The sequence below is a fragment of the Pinus tabuliformis genome, chromosome 7, assembly GCF_031772625.1.
Source record: "Pinus tabuliformis cultivar Carrire ecotype Pingquan chromosome 7, CPIR1, whole genome shotgun sequence".
NCBI lineage: Eukaryota > Viridiplantae > Streptophyta > Pinopsida > Pinales > Pinaceae > Pinus > Pinus tabuliformis.
In genome coordinates, this window is record NC_142293.1 from 1,230,946,389 (window position 1) to 1,230,966,008 (window position 19,620).

At 38.9% G+C, this 19,620-nt stretch overlaps 1 protein-coding gene across 2 annotated transcripts in view; it reads right to left on the reverse strand.

Moving 5' to 3' along the window:
- Window positions 1–6,375: 6,375 nt before the first annotated feature.
- Window positions 6,376–19,620, reverse strand: part of LOC149251825 (uncharacterized) — a 200,148-nt gene continuing 186,903 nt past the window's right edge. For both annotated transcript variants that reach the window (XM_089459587.1, XM_089459586.1), the window contains 6 exons: window positions 9,257–9,295; window positions 9,043–9,086; window positions 8,832–8,931; window positions 8,391–8,595; window positions 8,098–8,229; window positions 6,376–7,876 (listed from right to left, as the gene is read on the reverse strand). In XM_089459587.1, coding sequence (XP_089315713.1) covers window positions 6,583–7,876; window positions 8,098–8,229; window positions 8,391–8,595; window positions 8,832–8,931; window positions 9,043–9,086; window positions 9,257–9,295 — 1,814 coding nt within the window. In that variant the 3' untranslated portion in view covers window positions 6,376–6,582. The remainder of the gene's footprint in view (window positions 7,877–8,097; window positions 8,230–8,390; window positions 8,596–8,831; window positions 8,932–9,042; window positions 9,087–9,256; window positions 9,296–19,620) is intronic.

Below are 19,620 nucleotides of genomic sequence, written 5' to 3' on the forward strand. Positions count from 1 at the left end.
TATCAGATCTATTGTGACAAGGAGCTCTATGCCTTGGTGCAAGCTGTGAAGAAGTGGAATCACTATTAAATGGGAAAGGAGACAATAATCTACATAGATACCAATCACTACAGTACTTAAAGGTGTAGAGTAAGCTATAACAGACCAGGAATTACAAATGGATGAGGTTTCTACAACAATTTCATCTAGTGATTAATTTACAAGAAGGGCAACACAGACAAGTTCGCTGACACACTCTCAAGGCCACCCACATCAAAGATCATAGCTTTGGGGACTCTTATGGACATCGAGCCATTCAACCATGATGTATACATAGAGGCATATTCAGAGGATGAGGACTACAAGGAGATGTTTTAGTAGTTGCAGAGTCAGAGTCTTGTGCACAATGGCGACAACATCGTTGACTATCATCTCAAGGGATGGGTTACTCTACAGGTTGGATAAGCTGTGTGTTCCTAAAAGTGAGTGATTGCAGCTGATTAGAGAGGCTCACACTTCCAACGTCGCAAGGCACTTTGGTGTAGGGAAGATCGTGGCCAACTTGCAAAGGTATGTGTATTGGCCCAAGATGCAAAAGTAGTTAGCTAGGTTCATAAGAGGATGCATGCTTTGTTGTACCAGCAAGCCTAGGAATAGGAAACAAGGTCTATATCATCCCTTACATGTACCTACTCATCCTTGGGAAAGCATTTCCATGGACTTTGTGGGAGGTGGAAGGGACATAACTACATGTTCATGGTATTTGATAGGTTCAGCAAGATGTGTTTTGATGCCGTATAAAAAGACTATCAATGGGCAAGAAGCAACGAACTTGTTCATTGGACAAGTCTGGGTGTACTTTGGGATACCAAGGAGCATCGTTTTAGACAAGGATATGAGATTTCTCAATTCTTTCTAGACTACATTGTTCATGAAGATGGACACAAAATTGAAGAGATCTACAGCATACCATCCATAGACAGATGGGAAGATAAAAGTAGTCAATGCGACTTTGGTGCATTACGAAGGTATACAACCAGAGGCATCTAGAGACTTAGGATGAAAATCAGGTATACATACAACATTCTTACAACATAGCAGTCCACACTTCTAAAGGGATATTTGCTACCTTCACATTTGGACATTGCATATGGGCAACAAGGAGTGAGGGAAGATCTTACAAGAGACACCTTGAGGGATGAAAAATTTATAGAAAAAATAAGGTAGATCGATCTATAGGTGCAAGAGACAATGCAGAAGTCACAAAAACTATTATAATGCCACGCATGATCAGCATAGAACAGAGAAATCATTCTATGTGGGAGATAGAGTATCGTTACAGTTGAACAAGGAGAGGCTACAAGACCCTACTAAGAAAATCAAGGCTTTGAGGTATGGAACCTTCGAGATACTGGAAAAGGTGGGTGACAATGCTTATCAACTCAGTTTACCACCGTATATGTGCATTTACTCAGTCATGAATATCGAGAATTTAAAACTCTATGAGCCTTCCATGCTAGATCAATAAGAGAAATAAGTCCTACCTTATGTGGAGGATGTGGCACCAAATATGCTTAGGCAGAGTTGATAAAAGATACACTTTTGCAAAAAAGGTCTAGAACTACAAGGCATGGGCAACATGACCTTTGGCATAATGGGTTAAAATCACAACTTCCAGGCAAAGCTCAATGGTACACCAAAGAGAAGGTGGAGGAAAAATTTCAAAGCTAAATGGTACACAAGAGAGAACGTGTTGGAAAAAATTCTTCACTCATTCAGTAGAAGCTTTTAGGGACCAAAAGCCTCCCAAAATGGGGAGGTGTGATCCGGATTTGATCATTATATTGTTTGTCATCCATTTCGATAGTTTCGGAGGGGAAAAAGTGGAGGAATCAACTCTCAGGACCATTTTTACTAACAAGACCGTGTTTGACAAAACAATATCTGAAGCCTTCTAGGAGCATTTTGAGGCATCAAAAAACATTTTTAGGGGTAAAACTTTGTTGCTTTGGCGCAACACCTTTTTTTCCTATTCTACCCATAGAGGCCTCTCCAACAGCATAAGAATCGTGTCAATCGGAGTCCATATGCAAAAGTTATGCCACTTGGAAGTTCACCTTCATGTTTTCACCACCATAATTCTAGAGGATGACACGTCAACCCCATTATTCATGGAAAAAGGGCTAGCCACATGATTATGATGTTGAAGACTCTAGAAGAGTCTATATTGTAACTCTGGTTAAGGGTTGAAGTAGTCAAACCTAACCACTAGTAAGCTATCAGGTTGTGTTATAACCAGACCACTAGGAGGAAAAGGGGTTTCATTCTTTCGAGTGCATTTGTTCCATAGTTGAGAAAAAATAGCAAGAGGGATAGGAGATGGAGCATACACAGAAGATTTATGCATTGTAGTAGCCCACGGACCACGACCATACTTTTTTGTACTCACAGCCATATTTCCATTCGGAGAAAGAGAGAGAAGTGGCCTCACCTTCCAATTGGGTTTTTCTCCCCAAAGGATTTCTTAGATCATATTGTGTGCCAAATGTGTTTTTGAGCTTTTCTTTCGATGTTCTCTATTTTCTGCATAATTTTAAATTGCATGCATACACTATTAACAGTGATCTACAAATCTATAAATATAAAGAGAAATAAAATTGTAATAGCATAGATCTTGGATTTTTAGTATAATTTTATCAGATTTGTTGTGACAAATTGTCCAATGGAATACCCACAACAGTTTACGTATCAATAGAGTAATTGTAATGATCAATGAGCGTTTTCCTTTTGTTGCTTATATCCACTACTTAGACATGAATATATCCATAAAGTAATTGTAACAATCAATGAGCATTCTCCTTCTACTACTTATATCCACAACATACATGTGAATTCATCCATAGAGTAATTATATTTGATTTACAATTGAGCACTTCTCTAGAATCGTCACTTCTTCTCATAGTATCCTAAGGTATTATTTCAACACGAATTCATTATCCTTTTTACTTCTCTAAGAAATTGTGTATTTCCATGGTGAAATATTTTTGTGATTGTAATTAGATCTTTAACATATTTTATTTTTAGTGAATAATTAATTAAGCACGACACCAATCTTTTATAAGTGTATTCCAAAACCCTTTGCCACAAATTGGTCAAAGGTTAATCATTGTAGGAATTAACTTGCTATCCTTAAAAATAGGGATTGACTACAACGTTGGGTGCATGTTTTCTTTGTTGTCTTCTTTAGTCATTGCATTTTGTAACATCATTGGATATAAAATATTTTTCCAGGCTTTTGTCCTTGAATTCTCCAATTTTGGATGGTCTATAAATCAAGTCCCAAAAGGAAGCAACAATGATTGCCATTATTGCACTAACTTAAACCTTCAAGCTAGAGGCGAGGCATTTGAGTATGCCTTGGGAATTGAGCTCAAACATGGGCATTCAATCACCTATCACTCAGAAAACTCCAGCGACATTAGATGTAAGTATTCAACTTATGAGGAGTTGTATGTAATAATTTAAAGAGTGTAACATGGTCATACTAGCTCCTTGACAAAGAAACAATTCTACATTTTAATAAACATGTGTTATTCGTCCACTTAAAAAAAGTGGACCATGGTTGCGACATAAACGGATGGCATGTTTGTCGAGCTTTAACACTTTACTCTTTAACAAAAAAGGTTAAAGACAACGAGGTTGTAAATTTCTCTAGCTTACCTTAACTGCATTTTCAATGACACTTGACACTTAATGTTATAATTTAGATAGTTGGTTTGATCTCTATATGACCAACAAAAACTTCCAATGAACCCACTCCAACTTTGAATATTACGGACAACATGGTGGCAATTACCCTCTCAAAAACAAATTGCTCCATGGTTTTGGATAGTTGTGTTCTCAAGGAGAACTACATCAACATCTAAGATGGGAAGAAAATTCTTTGAAGGCTTCAAGTAACTTTGATATTGAAAAAACCCTTGTAAAATTGCAAACAATTTTTTGTTGGCCTTCTTTTGTTAAAGAGAAGACACAAATGTAGGTCATGCACTTCATGCAACATCGTAAAACTAGCAAACGACAAACTATGAAGGTAATAGACCTATAATAGAGCCATCTTAACCATTGGAATGAATCAACATGGAGACTTTGCCTATCTACACCTTATAAAGCATTTACAGGTTATATCAATGTTTGCAATTGATATGTAGTGTAAAATGGTCATTATGGGTCCTTGCACTAAGTCCATTACTTCTTCAAGATAGTAAATTACTCTTTGCACATGCTTGGGGACAAATCTGGTCCCTTGACCACACTTATATTTGATTATGACTTTATCATTTCTATAAATGTTGTTAGTTCATGCTCAGTCCACAACTCGATGGCATAGTGTATTTCACCTTTTGAAATTGTTAAATCAGAGTTCAATCATAGTCTCTTTCACCATACACGTGTACATCCATCAACACCTTTGCACATGGGAAGTGAACCTACGTTATATTCAATATGGCTATAATAAGGCTCTCCCCAACTCTACAAGCCACAATTTGTCTCAAAATTGTCTAGATTTCCAATCTTTGGGACTTGTATATTGGAATTAAGCGCCACTGACATCAACAAGACCATGACACCCAAAAGAACAGAATAAAGCAAAACAACTCAATCTATGGGATTAGGCAACGCCTCTAACAAGTACCAAATATCCTCCACAATAACAGAAGCACAAGGATAGACATGATGTAAATCGCACCCCTCATTAGCTTTTAATTGGAGTCTAGTAATTGCAAAAAGAGATACGCACAACTCCTCATGACTGATAAATGAAGCCACTTCAGTGTGTTCCATACACCATCATTTGGAAATGGAATTCCAAATCTTTTGCTAATTGGTTGAATCTATATGGAGATTTGGAGGGTGACTTTTGTTTTATAACCAAACCCTCCTACTACTACTATTGTTTTGTGCTAAAAGACTAACGATTGGGGTTTCTATTTAGAAATGGGCTTATAATGCTTTTTACTAAACGGTTTAATCTTTGTGAAGATTTTGTGCTTGTTTCCATTCTTGAAAATTGTAATTCTACTACTGTTTCTCCTGTCTGGTGGGAGGCCCACTGTATACTGCTGTGATACAACTATCACATATTGATCTCATGACGTTGTAATCACAACCCCAAACCTCCCACATTACTATACTTATACCAATTCAACCCATATAAATTAACGTTACTAATCATTAAGTTGATATGGTAAGATATTGTACCCATATGAAACTAGTCAACGATAAAAGCTCATTATCAATATATAGACAAAGCAATCATTAGGTGATTCCTAAATTTGAGGCCGAAATAAAGTTGAAACAAAGTTTATATAATTAGGGATGCTCATAAGTTAATAACATGCATGACTGAATCTTTTTTTCCAAAATAAAACCCTTGCGTGAATATCCATATGGAGGGAAACTCAACTGCTAGCAGTAATAGCAGTTGGTAATCCTTAGGGACTAAACCACCTTCCTCCTTCCCGAAATATCCAGATGGAGGGAAACTCAACTGCTAGCAGTAATAGCAGTTGGTAATCCCGGGGAACTAAACCATAATTGAACATGTGACTTCCGACCTCTCTGTAAACATGCCTTGAATGGATGTTTAAACCGATCATACAAACCCTTGAAACTAGTACATAGCAAAATTATTATTAGTGCATTTAATGCAATTAATTAAAAAATGTGGATGAATTTACTTTTTATCACTAAAATTGCTGGAATCAAGAGTGCACATTTAGTTAGAAAAAGATGTAATAGGAAAAAATAAAAAATGGTTTTGCCTATGAATAATAATTAGTGCCCAGTGTAAATAAATACCAATCCATGTTCATTAGTTTGATTTGTTCCATCACCAACTGTCATTTGCGTTAAATATAAGTTCCGTTCATACATCCTTATGATTGAAAATAAAAATTAGATCAGTCACAATTTGGAAATGAGTTTGGCTAACATATATATATAAACACACTTGACCTTGCTGACGTTAGGAAATGAAAAGTCAGAAGGCCCATGTAAATTTCTGAAACATATTTCTTGAGAGTTATGCAACATGATTGATTAACTTTCCATGATAATTGATTTGCCAAGGTCAGAAAAGCTCTACTTTGGAAGCAATCCAAAGAATTCAACAGCCAGAATTATTTCAAATATTTTAAATTTCTTACCTTTTTTCGCTTTTGTCTGTTATCTATCTTTGGGTGCCAAACTTTCTCTCTATTTTGAAGTAGCATAAATGCTATCGTGACTGCTCTAAATGTTTAAGAATGATGCAAAGCATAATCATAAGATTCTGTGACTAGAAGCTGCAATAAATGACAGTCCAGGAAAAACTAATATTATATTAAAACAATATAACAGAGAAAAAAAATTACATTAAGTGAAATTAAACAAAATTCCAAAGAGTTAATTCAAAAGATTTGTGATGAAAACTGACAGCAACTCTTCTAATTTCACATCAGAATGACCATAAATGACTATAAATTACAATTAAACAAACTTGCATTGGCAAATAACCCACAAATAAAGAAAAAAAAAAAAGAGAGAAAATAAGAGCACACATCAGTTTTCCTTCTTTTTGTGCGAATGATCATGCTTATCCCTTGTATGATACATATAATACACATCTTCATTGTCAGTATCAAAACCTGCATCCATTTGCCATCTAGTTTCCTCTATAGGGGCCAATACAGAAGTAGTCGACTTAGAATGACTCTTGGATTTGTGCTTACGATGCCTAGAGGTATGCAGCTCAGATTCATCTATAACATTGGTCTCAGTATCTCTAGTTTTATCTAGGCTATTTCTTTGATCATTCCTGCTTTTCTTTCTTCTTTTAGAATCCTCGCTGGAAAAATAAAGGTCATACTCACCTGGTGAATGCCTCCATTTCTTCCGATGATTGCTTCTATGCGTTTCATGTTGAACCTTTCTCTCTATGTTCTCTTCTTCAGCAGAGTCGTACCTGCATAATGAATTCGCGTCATCCTCTCCAGCATACTCTGAATATAAACGCTTCTTGGTGTCATTTTTATTATAAGATGTCCGTTTTAGATCTTCAGAAGCATCTACTTTGCTTCTATAACGACTTAGGTGACTATTGCACGGGCTTCCAGATTTCCTGTAAATAATCTTTCTGTCACTGGACTTTTTTGAAACACTCTGTTTGCTAGATTTTAAATATGCTAAATCTCCATGCACGGTGTGACAAGTTTCCCAAGGTTCATCTCCCTCCAGCTCAGAGTTAGATCTTTCTATACTATCTTCAAGGTGAAACTTACTACGGTTTCTGCCACTGTACTTCGGGGACTTAGAGTATCGATGCCACCTTTCTGAATGCAGACTATTACCTCTTTTATCATATGACAAATCATCTTCATCCTCACACATAGATTCTTTTCTTCGACATGCATAACTTTCAGCATATTTTTCTTGGGATCTTCCATGTAGCCGTTTTTTTCTCTTCTGACAATCACTCTCATTTGAAACAGTATCTTGCCCTTGCCATGCATTGCTATCAACATATTTTTCCCAAGAATACTTTTGTGTATGTCTCACACTCTTGCCCTTCTGATGATCACTGTCATCTGAAACAGAATCCTGTCTACGGCATGCATTACTATCAATATATTTCTCCTGAGAATGCTTTCGCATAAGCTTCCCACTTCTGCTTTTTTGATGAATACTTTCATCTGAATAATTTCTAACAGAATCCCGGTCAAGCTCATGTGCGCCATAAGGATTATGATGCTCATCATCAGAGATCTTCTGCTGATCATACCAATGCTTCTGAGATTCTAAACAATGCACTCGGGAGTCACCTTCCATTGAATTAGCCTTTTCTTGAATTCGTTCCCTACAAGTTCAGGGAAAACATCAGACCTCAATACAAATTTAAGAAAGGATACAAATTGAATTAGCCAACTGAAGGATATATAGATTTAAGAAAGGAGGAAAAATGCTCCGAAAATTGACAAATAACCCAAGCTCAATATTTCCAGTCATCTAAAATTAACGCTGTTGACAAGGAACTAGCAGCTTAAAACAACAAATGTGATGATGAGGAATATCAGGTACCTATCCTGTTGTTCTTGCATAAATCTGCGCCGTCTTTCATGATCCTGAAGTTGCATAAATTCTTCTCGGCTTAAAGGCCTTTCAGATGGAGCAACTAGAGAAGGTCCGACATTTCCCATTCTCATGAAGCCACTACATCAACAAGTCCAAAGATGCAATAGGCAGAAGAAATAAATTATTGAATTTACAAAGGTAAGGTTTCTGGTTACATGATTTAGGAAAAGGCAACCTGTACTAAATACAAGTGAAAATAGTAAAATGGAATAAGGTTCAAGTTTATAAAAGAAACCTACCAGTGAATAGGCACACCTGAATACATTGATGGCATATATGGAGGAATGGCATATGGTGCAACTGGCATTATTGAAGTCTCAAATGGCAAAGGTGGAGGCGTTGGCCCATACATACTAGGAAAGGGCCTGACATGGGGCATTGATGCTCCATGCCAGTATGTATTTGGACCATATGCAGGAATATTTCCAGGATACAGTGGTCCACCTGAAGCAAGTGCAAGGAGATGGCAAATGATGTGAAATTTCTGAGTGAAAACAATGCAAAAGAAGAGGCACTCAAATTCAAATATATATTTCATAATACCTGATTCACTCCTGCAAAAGAAAAGACAGTATCCATAACCTAACAGAAGTACATCTAGATTTTAAGAATACTGATTTGCTGAACAGGTAATTTTTGTTTAAATTAGGATCAAGCAGAAAGGATTCTTAGAATCTTACCTGCATGAAACATACCATGCTGAAGATAAGTGCCAGAATTATCTGGACAGTCCCTTGCCAGATGCTCTGGAGAACCACAGACATAGCAACAACGACCACCCTGTCTCACAAACGATACCAGTCAAATCAACGAAAAATGGAAGAAACAAAAACTAAATAAGATAAAAATACATCATGTTTAACTAAGGAAGCTCTGACTTGGATAGCTCACCTTCTTTAGCTTTCCAGAAGCCATGAAATTTGCAACTCCATCTCCTATAAATCAGACATACAAATCAACGAGTTCTAATTATTTTCGCTATGGTTGTTCTTCTGGTTAAAAAAATTGTGAATTCTGCTGAATTCTACAAGTCAATCCTACACAAAAGTGTCAAGCCAAAGCAATACTGCAAAAAAAGGAAAATTTAGCACCATAAATAACAAACCTGTTGCAGACAGAGGAAAAGACTTCTTCCTTTTTCTCCCTGACAAAATTGCAGCCATAAATGATAAGAAAAGAATCTAACAATTGAATGATACTTAGACAATGAATCAAGAACAATTGTTGGATAACTAAAATAGGCCATGTGTCCTTCAGAGAGACAATGCTAATTCTTCAAAAATATAATGAGCTGTCTACTATGATGTTGACTAACAGAAACATATGTTTTATATATGCAACAAAATTGCGGGCCACAATGCAGCTAGCCAATTGGGATAATGGTCCTGATTTCTTGAGATGTTCTCAATCTGATTGAACAGAAAATCCAGCCAGTTCAATGGCTATTTTGGATATACGAAATTTGGTTTTAGATATTCTCTTTAGTTCCCGCAGTCAATCCTAGAAACCGTTTCCTGCAGGCTGGAAACCCTTTCCCAGTTCCAAAAAGTGTCCACTCACTGGAAGCTATTTTGGAAACTGTTCAGTGGTTTCCAGTGGTTTCCAGTGGTTTCAACTGTTCAGTGGTTTCTAGTCATTTCCTGAAATGCTTTTCGAAACTGTAAACAGTTTAAAGAAAATTTTCACTTTTCCAGGATAGTTTTAAAACTAGGCCGGCCTGACTCGGAATTGGCCTGGTTGACTGAGCCATACCCCTGCCCAGACTGACTAGGCAAATTATCCGGTTCGGAGGCCGGTCCGTTACTGAACCGGCTAAGTTGGTCACCGATTCGGCCGGTTCGGTAATGGACCGACTGGACCAACCAAGCCCAACTTAAACTGGTTGGTCTTGGCAGTGGGAAAAAAGGCAGGCTGGGCAGACTCGAAATCATTTTTTTTTTGTTTAAACTATTTCCTAGCCCCTCTACCCTTCTCCCACACCTAGAAAGGTGACCCAACCCCCTCATATTTCCTCACAACTATCTCATTGCATTTATGTGAGCATTTGTGAGGAGTTTGTGAGCAGTTGGAGTTGGTTTTTGGAGCAGCATTGGTTATGTGTTTTTGTTCTGATCTTTATATATTACATGTATTGGACAGTGCACTCGGTGCCAATTTAATATAATAGATATATTCATGAGCATGCTTTGATCAAGTGTTGTCTTCTCTCTATTATTCTAATACTTTGAGTTTCGAAACATGAATGAAAATCTTTAAAAATATGATTTTTCATTAAAATTAAATATTTAACGTACTTTTTACAAAGACCGAGTCATTGGAATCAACTAGTCTGAGTCGGAATTCGAGTCAGAGTTGACCCTCGGAGTCCAAGTCCGAGTTTTAAAACTATGGTTTTCCGAAATGGTCCAAATAGATAAAAATGTTCCTAAACTAACCCTACCAATGACCAGTAGCCCTAATTTGTACAATAAAATCCATTTCAGGTAGAAAACAAACACATTCTAATCACAGTTATCAAACTAGCCAGACCAGACAGGTTCACACCCTGCAGTCCCTGAACAGGCTCTAAAAATCAGATTAGACAACCAGTTCCAATGTGGATGCCGCCAGATCCACCTTTCTGACATTTTAACCTAAGAAACCCGTTTAGCCAATTTTTTAATCCAGTTAACTGGCCAGTTCCCTGCATGACCCTTTGGCTGGTTTCAATTCCAATTCTGGCTCTGAGAAGTGATAACCTTGAAAGTTGATTCTAAGTTCCGATTTTCTAAAGTAGTGTAGCAGACCAGCAAAAGGAAGAGCACTATAGTAGGGTATCTTTTAGCATCTGGAAGCCATTTATAGTGTTCCCCATTTCGCATTGATAGAATGATGCCCCAAGCTTTCCAATATTTTTCTATGCTTTCTGTACCCATTTCTGGAAATCCATTTCCTCCCATTCCCCACTTCTTATCTTTAATACTTGAGGACACAGGTTTCCCACGAGCCAAGCCACTTAAGTGCTCAACAACACAACAGCCAAACCCAGCTGGAAAACATGCAAATCAAATGTATATACACATAGTTGATTCACCAATACAAGAGAATGGATTCCTGCCACAGACACGCCCATTTTATAGTTAACATTCCAAAACATCCAGTTTTCCAGGGCAGAACTCAAGAAACAAAACTTCACATCTTTTAATTTCACAACCCACGGTATAAAAGACAGATTTTACATTCAAGGGCAAATTGGTTGCATTTAGAGACTAACTTTCTACTATCTCTTTAGAGATCTTCAAGTAAGTAGTTGAAAACAGAAGATCTGCATACTTCCCCAAAACAACGAGACTACTATAGTCAGCATCTACATACATAAAACATATAAAAATGCATCTATAATATAAATAAACTAATTTGCATACACAAATGCATATACAATATACATATATGCACAATGCATACATACAAAGAGAAATTTCAAATATACATACGTGCATGTATACCTATAATGTGTGTCTCCATGCATATATGCAAAACATGTTATAGATGAAATAACCTCCAATTAATGGAATTAATTGAAATTAATCAAAATCAAAAACAATGTTATCAGAATTGGACCAGTCATCAAACAGGTCAACCCCAAAACCGGGAACCGGACTGGAACTAGAAAAAAAAACCATAACCAAATAAAATAAAATAAAAAAGGTCAACCAAAGAATACATAAATATCCAAATTTTGGACGAAAAAAAAAAAGATATATATTCATGTACATCCATATGAATCAAAACCAGCGCCTGCACACACAAATGGCAAGGGTGCCTATCACCAAAATGGCACTGAATGTGATCCATCTCTGAAACAAAAATACATCAACAAAGAGGCTCTAGATGGCCTCTAAAGTCCAGAAAAAAAATGATGCTACAACAAATATATATATATATATATAGCAAGGGTGCATATAACCAAAATAGCATTGAATGCAATCCATCTCTGAAACAAAAATATGTCAACAAAGAGGCTCTAGATGGCTTCTAGAGTCAAAAAAAAAAATCTTGCTACAACAAATACCTACATATCATCAAAATCATTGCCTATATTGGGATGTTCATCATCAATTTCTGAGCATTAAAATAAGATAGAAAAAGCTTAACAAGTCAATCGAAATTTTGTTTGAGTGATGGGTACGTTTTTACTAAGGTCATGACAAAGGAGTTCAACAATAAATGACACCAACATCGAGGAACATAGAGGGCTTGGTGCTCTTGATTAATGCAAGTTCCAAATCCTCATACATGACAGAATCCAATGGAAAACATTGCAATCACCCCAATCCTGAAACCCTGAAAATTGTTAAGTTTGTTGGATTTTGACTAAGATCTAAAATTCTACTTTCTCCATATGAAATCCAACGAGGTTGGAACCACTCTCAAACATCCTAAAACAATTAATAGTGATGTTAAAAATTTAAGTAAAAAGATGGTCTTTAAGAATTTAACATTACCATTAATTACATAGCATTAGTAGGGCTTGTTACCCATCATTTTGTGAGTGATATCCCTAGGAGAAAATTTTCTCCAAGATGGTCCTCAACCGGCAGCTAGTAGCCCCTTGCAGCCACCAACTAGCTCATTGTGTCATTTCTCCACTACTTGAGCCAGCGATGTGGTCCCTCACCCACATCTATCATGATCATATGTTTGAAGGTGGGCCTCCTGAACCTAAAGGTATGCCTCGTCATTTGGTAATTGAGTATTGTAGTTTTCTCATCATGGACACTTCTGGGCATGGATTAATGGGGGCAGTTGGCGGAAACTTGAAAGAGTGGGCCAGGTATGTACTCTTGTCCCCTAGGCCTTTTTTGGATGTCAACCTTGGACCTTAATCCCATGGGATATCTTTTACTGACCCTCGGGCTTTAGGGATGGTATTACATGGGAAACCCTGATTTTGGTTGTGTGGTCCCGCTCCCTCATCCATATATATTACTCCCCTTCCACTCATTATAACCTTGTTACCCACCATTTTGTGGGTGATATCCCTAGGAGAAATTTTTTCTCCAAGATGGTCAACCGGTAGCCAACAGCCCCTTGCAGCCACGAACTAGCTTGTTGTGCCATTTCTTCGCCACCTGAGCCATCCATGTGGTCCCTCACCCATCTTCCATGATCGTATGTTTGAAGGTGGGCCTCCCAAACCTAAAGGTATGCCTTGTCATTTGGTAATTGAGTATTGTAGCATGCTTATTGTTACCGCTCAAACTAGCAAGGGTCCTAGAAGAGGATCCTAGAGGGGCAACTGCTAGGTCAAGGGCAATAATGGAGCAATAGCCCACTATCACCTCAGCTAAAACTCCCTACTCTTTACGGACTTCCAACAATGGGAGGAAACCTAGTATGAAGGGAATCACCTAGATAAATGGGTCAATAAAGGGAAAATAGTGATTCCTGAAGAGGCCTATTCACAAGAGAGGCTCAATATATGGCTTACTTTCCAAGAGGCAAGATCAAAGGCTCTCTAAGAAGGGCTAAGAGGGTCTTAGGGGCTAGGTTTTGAAAATAAGCTTTGTAAAGGAGAGGAATAGTCCTAAAATCCCTTGTGACGACTTGGTTTCCAAATGGTCTTTGTGAGATTATCATCAAAAAGTTGCAAAACCACACGGGACCAAGTGGACCCAAAATTAGGTCAAGTAAGAGGGATTGGTCACTCAAGGAGTGCCTTGTCCTAATTGTGGAAGAGAAGAGAATCAATGGATAAATCTTCTTGGAATAGAATGCAATGATCCAAAGGATATCACTAACCAAGGGAAACCTAGGGCAGGAAATGGTCTTCAGTAACCAAGAGATTGTTGGAGTTCTCATGACCTCCCGTTCGAGTAGCTTTGACCACTTCTTCGAGAGATCACGTCCCAGTTGGAGCCAGATGTTACCCACCATTTTGTGGGTGATATGCCTAGGAGAAAAAATTTCTCCAAGATGGTCTCAACTAGTAGCCAGCAGCCACCAACAAGCTCATTGTGCCATTTCTCTACCACCTGAGCTATCCATGTGGTCCCTCACGCATCTACCATGATAATATGTTTGAAGGTGGGCCTCCTGAACCTAAAGGTATGCCTTGTCATTTGATAATTGATTATCGTAGTTTTTTTATCATGGACACTTATGGGCATGGATTAATGGGGGGATTCGACAGAAAAAATGGGCTAGGTCTATTCTCTTGTCCCCTCGACCCTTTTGGATGTTAACCTTGGATTCTAGTCCCGTGGGATCTCTTTTACTAACCCTTTTGGCTTTAGGGATGGTACTTCATGGGAAACCCTGATTTTGTGGTCCTGCTCCCTCATCCACATATATTTCCCCCTTTCCACTCATTATGCCCCCATTCATCATTTGTCCCACCTCAATCCACATTCCTCCACTGGGTCCACATAAGGTTAGCTCTCCCCTTCCCCTTGCCAACACCTTAGGTCAGGCCTGGAATGATGCCCCGAAGGTTGATGCAGCTGAAAAGAAAAGTAAAAGCATAATTGGCCACATTCAAAAGGAAATGTACCACAAAATGCAAAATATGGTCAGAACAAACACATTTAGCACATGGACAAAAGTCAATAGATGAGTTCTACCCCATCTTCATGGCCATCACATTGGTTCCTACAGGCCCTAAATGAGCCTCCTTTATCATTTAAGAACCCATGACTGTCCCAACCCCTAGTGGGCAATGAACCACCCTACCTTAAAAGGGGTATCCACTACCATATCTCACACATCATGCTCTTACCCTTTGAGCCCTGAGCAATTAATTAAAGAAAAATCATAAAAGGAAAAAGGCAGATAAAGAAGGGTGGAAAAATCAAGGTCGGGGCACCTCATGTACTGCGATTGCTCCCTCCTATACATTATATACCCAAGTGTGGGCTTCCCTTGACTAGGTACCCTTGTACCCCAGCATGTGGCCCAGTGTTGCCACGTTCATTCCCTACTACATTCATCTCTTTACCACATACCACCACCTTTAAAAGGATGTACCTTGGACATATTATCCCCTTTAGAAGTAGAAACCACCTAATGGGATACTTGGTTAACCCCATTTGGAGCTTGGAGACATTAGCACATGCCAAGGCCCATTATGAAAGGGCATGTCATTATGAAGTCCCCACATGTTGCCCATGGTGTGTAAGCTCTTTTACTCTATTTCCTTGATGACTTGTTGTATTGGAAGGCTAGGGGACGCATTGGATCTTATGTAGGAGTGTAGGTGGTCTCCATCTTGGGTTTGGTCTCCCTATACAGGGTCCTAACCCTCCCAAGGGCTACATTAGCACATGTAGGGTGTGTGTTGAGAGCTAGGGGTCTCCACAGCAGTAGACAACACTCCATGGATCCCCAGAGATGTTTACATATTGTTCGAGATTCACCTATGGGACGAGAAAGATGCACCTGGTTCACCTTTGCCCAGTCATCCCCACAGTTGTACCATGCACTTGGCAAATGACCTAGAACTTGTATGCTAATGTGGCATCACTTACACCATCATCTGAGCCCTTACATATGGACTACAAGCATCTTCGACTCACTTGGAGTCCCATGAGATCACTTGTGTGCCCTCACAACCATTGGGAGCACCACAGGTTTATTATGTGAGAACAAGGGGCCAACCCCTTGTCCATTACTTTTGTAAGTCCAATTCATCATTTTGGCACTTATGGACTTCATCAGGCCTCTTAAAGAGCCCAATGACATGCATTATTGATTATTTGACCTCTTGGGAGGCTTATTATTTTGTTTATAACCTAATTTGGCAGGCTTATCACCAATAGATAGTTATTTGCACACTATTTTAGTTGATGGGCTAATGTAGGCTCAAATTAGGTAATTTTAACTACTAATGAGTGTATACGAGAGAAATTAATTCATTTGTATCATCACTTGGATTCGATCATATGTTCTTGTAAGATTTTCGCTATCTTTTGAGGATGAGACCTTTCACTATCTTCTTCCTTGTCTTGGAGCTTCTATGATTACCATGATATATTCTTCTTACACGTAAGTACCATTTTAATGCTATTTTGATTCTTTTTGTTGTTGCATTCATGATATTGGGATTTTCGCTATTCTAGGGTTAATTTGTTGCTTTTCTTGGAATGAAATTGTGGGAATTGAATCTCTAAAAAGTGTTGTATCATGATTGGGCCATGTTTGAATGAATCAATGTTCCTAGAGACATCCTTGTCTTGATAAGTCACCACATATTGTTGAACGAAGTATAGATGACCTTGAAGCTACTTCCATTAAGCCCTAATGCCCAACGAAGTTATCTTTTAGGCCTCCTTGACAAGTGGAAATCAATCCAAACTCTAAATCTTCCATGACTACATCTCTCCCAAAGGACAAGGCACTAGTCCTCCTCTGTGATCACTTTAAAGCTAATTTATTTCACCTTCCCCTCTATTCTAGCCCTAGTCTACATAGGTCACCTAGGGCATCAACTATCTCACAATCTAGCCATCCAAATACTTTGATTTTTGGTCCACAATTGCTTTGGTGTGTTCTGAAGAAGCCCACAAAATTTCATGAGATTCCGACAGTCGAATCTTGAAATATCGCCAGCCCTACCTCGAAGACCAATTCTTGTCCTTGGTTTCCCTTAAGGCTAGTAGCCTCATTGGGATCCTTGCATTTCCTTTTATTGAAAATTCATTCTTTGATCCCTTTCTCCTCCCTAATTAGGTCAAGCATATCATTGGTTGCTAAATCCTATCCCCCTGACCTAACCTCAGGTCCACTTGGTCCTCTGTGGTCCCATACATTATCAAGGCTAATCCTTCAAAGATCACTTGGAACCAAAGTTTCCACAAGAATTTTAGGGCCTAGGGATCTCCTTATTAAAGAAACATACTCAAAACCTATCCCTTGAAATTCTCCTTAAGCCCTTCCTTGAGAGCCTTCCATCTTGCCTTCCAAGGCAAGCAAGCCACCATCTTGAGGCTCTCTTGTGAATAGGCTTCTAAGATCACCCCTCATCCTATCTTTGATCTATTCCTCTTCGTGATCCTTATTATATCGGGTCTCCTTCATCGGGGAAAGTTCGTAACGAGTAGGGAGCTTTAGCTTAGGTGGCAGTGGGTTATTGCTCCATTATTGCACTTGACCTAGAAATTGTCCCTCAAGGATCCCCCTTTAGGACCCCTGCAAATTTGAGCGGTAACACTTATCATGGACACTTTTGGGCATGGATTAATGGGGGGATTTGACGGAAAGAATGGGCTAGGTTTGTGCTCTTGTCCCCTAGACCCCTTTTGGATGTTAACCTTGGATTCTAGTTCTGTGGCATCTTTTTACTGACCATTTGGCTTTAGGGATGGTACGTCATGGGAAACCCTGCTTTTGGTTGTGTGGTCCCGCTCCCTCATCCACATATATTGCCCCCTTTCCACTCATTATAACCCCATTCATCATTTCTCCCACCTGGGTCCCCATAGGGTTAGCCTTCCCCCTCCCCTTCCCCACACCTTGGGTCGGGCCTGGAATGGTGCCCCGGAGGTTGATGTAGCTAAAAACAAAAATAACAGCATAATTGGCCACATTCAATAGGAAAATGTACAATAAAATGCAAAATATGGTTGGGATAAACACATTTAGCACGTGGGAAAAAGCCAATACATGAGCTCTACCCCATCATTATGGCCATCACCCTGGTTCCTACAGGCCCTAGAGGAGCCTCCTTTATCGTTTACGAACCCATGATTGTCCTAACCCCTGGTGGGCAATGAACCACCCTACCTTATAAGGGGTATCCACTGCTACAACTCACACACCATGCTCTTACCCCTTGAGCCCCGAGCAATAAATTAAGGAAAAACCATAAAAGGAAAAAGGCATATATATATAAGGGTGGCAAAATCAAGGTCAGGGCACCTCATGAAAGACGATTTCTCCCTCCTATACATTATATACCCAAGTGTGGGCTTCCCTTTTACTAGCTACCCTTGTACCCCAACATGTAGCCCAAGGCTAACCCCTTTGTATTCCCTACTCCATTCATCTCTTTATCATATACCACCACCTTTTAAATGATGTACCTTGGACATATTATCCCCTTTAGAAGTAGAAACCACCTAATGGGATACTTGGTTAACCCCATTTGGAGCTTGGAGACATTAGCACATACCAAAGACCATTATGGGAGGGCATGCCATTATGAAGTCCCCATCTACTATCCATGGTTTGTAAGCTCTTTTACTCGATTTCCTTGACGACTTGTTGTACTAGAAGGCTAGGGGATGCATTGGATCTTATGCAAGATTCCAGGTGGTCTCTATCTTGGGTTTTGGTCTCCCTATACAGGGCCCTAATCCTCCAGAGGTCTACATCGGCACAAGTAGGGTGTGTGTTGGAAGGCTTGTGCACCCACAACAGTACACAACACTCCATGGATCCCCAAAGATGTTTTCCGAGATTGCTTGAGATTCACCTATTGGATGAGGAAGATGCAGTTGGTTCACCTTTGCCCAGCTAGCCCCACAGTTGTACCATGCACTTGGCAGATGACCTCGGACTTGTATGTTGTTGTAGCATCACTTACACCATCATTTGAGCCCTTACAAATGGTTTACAAGCATCTTCGACTTACTTGGAGACCCATGAGGTCACTTGTGTTCCCTCACAGCCATTTGGAGCACCACAGGTTTATTATGTGGAGAACAAGGGGCCAACCCCTTGCCCATTAGTTTTGGAAGTCCAATTCATCATTTTGGCACTTGTGAACTTCATCAGGCCTCTTAGAGAACCCAACGACATGCATTATTGATTATTCGACATCTTGGGAGGCTTGTTATTTTGATTATGAGCTAGTTTGGTGGGCTCATCACCAATAGATAGTTATTTGCACATTAGTTTTAGTCGATGGGCTAATGTAGGCTCAAATTAGGTAATCCAAACTCTTAATGAGTGTATAAATAAGAGAGACATGAATTCATTGTGTATCATCACTTGGATTGGATCTTCTTCTCTCTTGAGAATTTCGCATTTCCTTCTTGGTGGACGAAATTGGACGATGGATGAATTTTGGATTGCATTTTCTTACCTTCGAGCTCCTTAATTGGCAAATGTATTGATGATTGGATATATTCTCTTACATGTAAGTACAACTTTAATGCTATTTTCTTTTACTTTGTCACATACATTGATCATGGAATTTTCGCTATTTTAGGGCTAATTGTTGCATGAATTTACTCCTTCAATGTGGAATTATGTTTCTATATAGCATATCTCTATGTATGGGCCATGTTTGTTAATCAAAATCTCCTAGAGATCAAAGTTATCTTGATAAGCCATCTCGATTTGCAAACGAAGTATAAACACTTTAAGGTCACTCTCTTTCTTTTCCCTAACACTAGACGAAGTTGCCCTTAAAAGCCTCCTTGAGCTAGAAACAAGATCCATTCTCATAATTCTTCTTCACTCCATATCCCCAAAGGAATTAGCCACTGA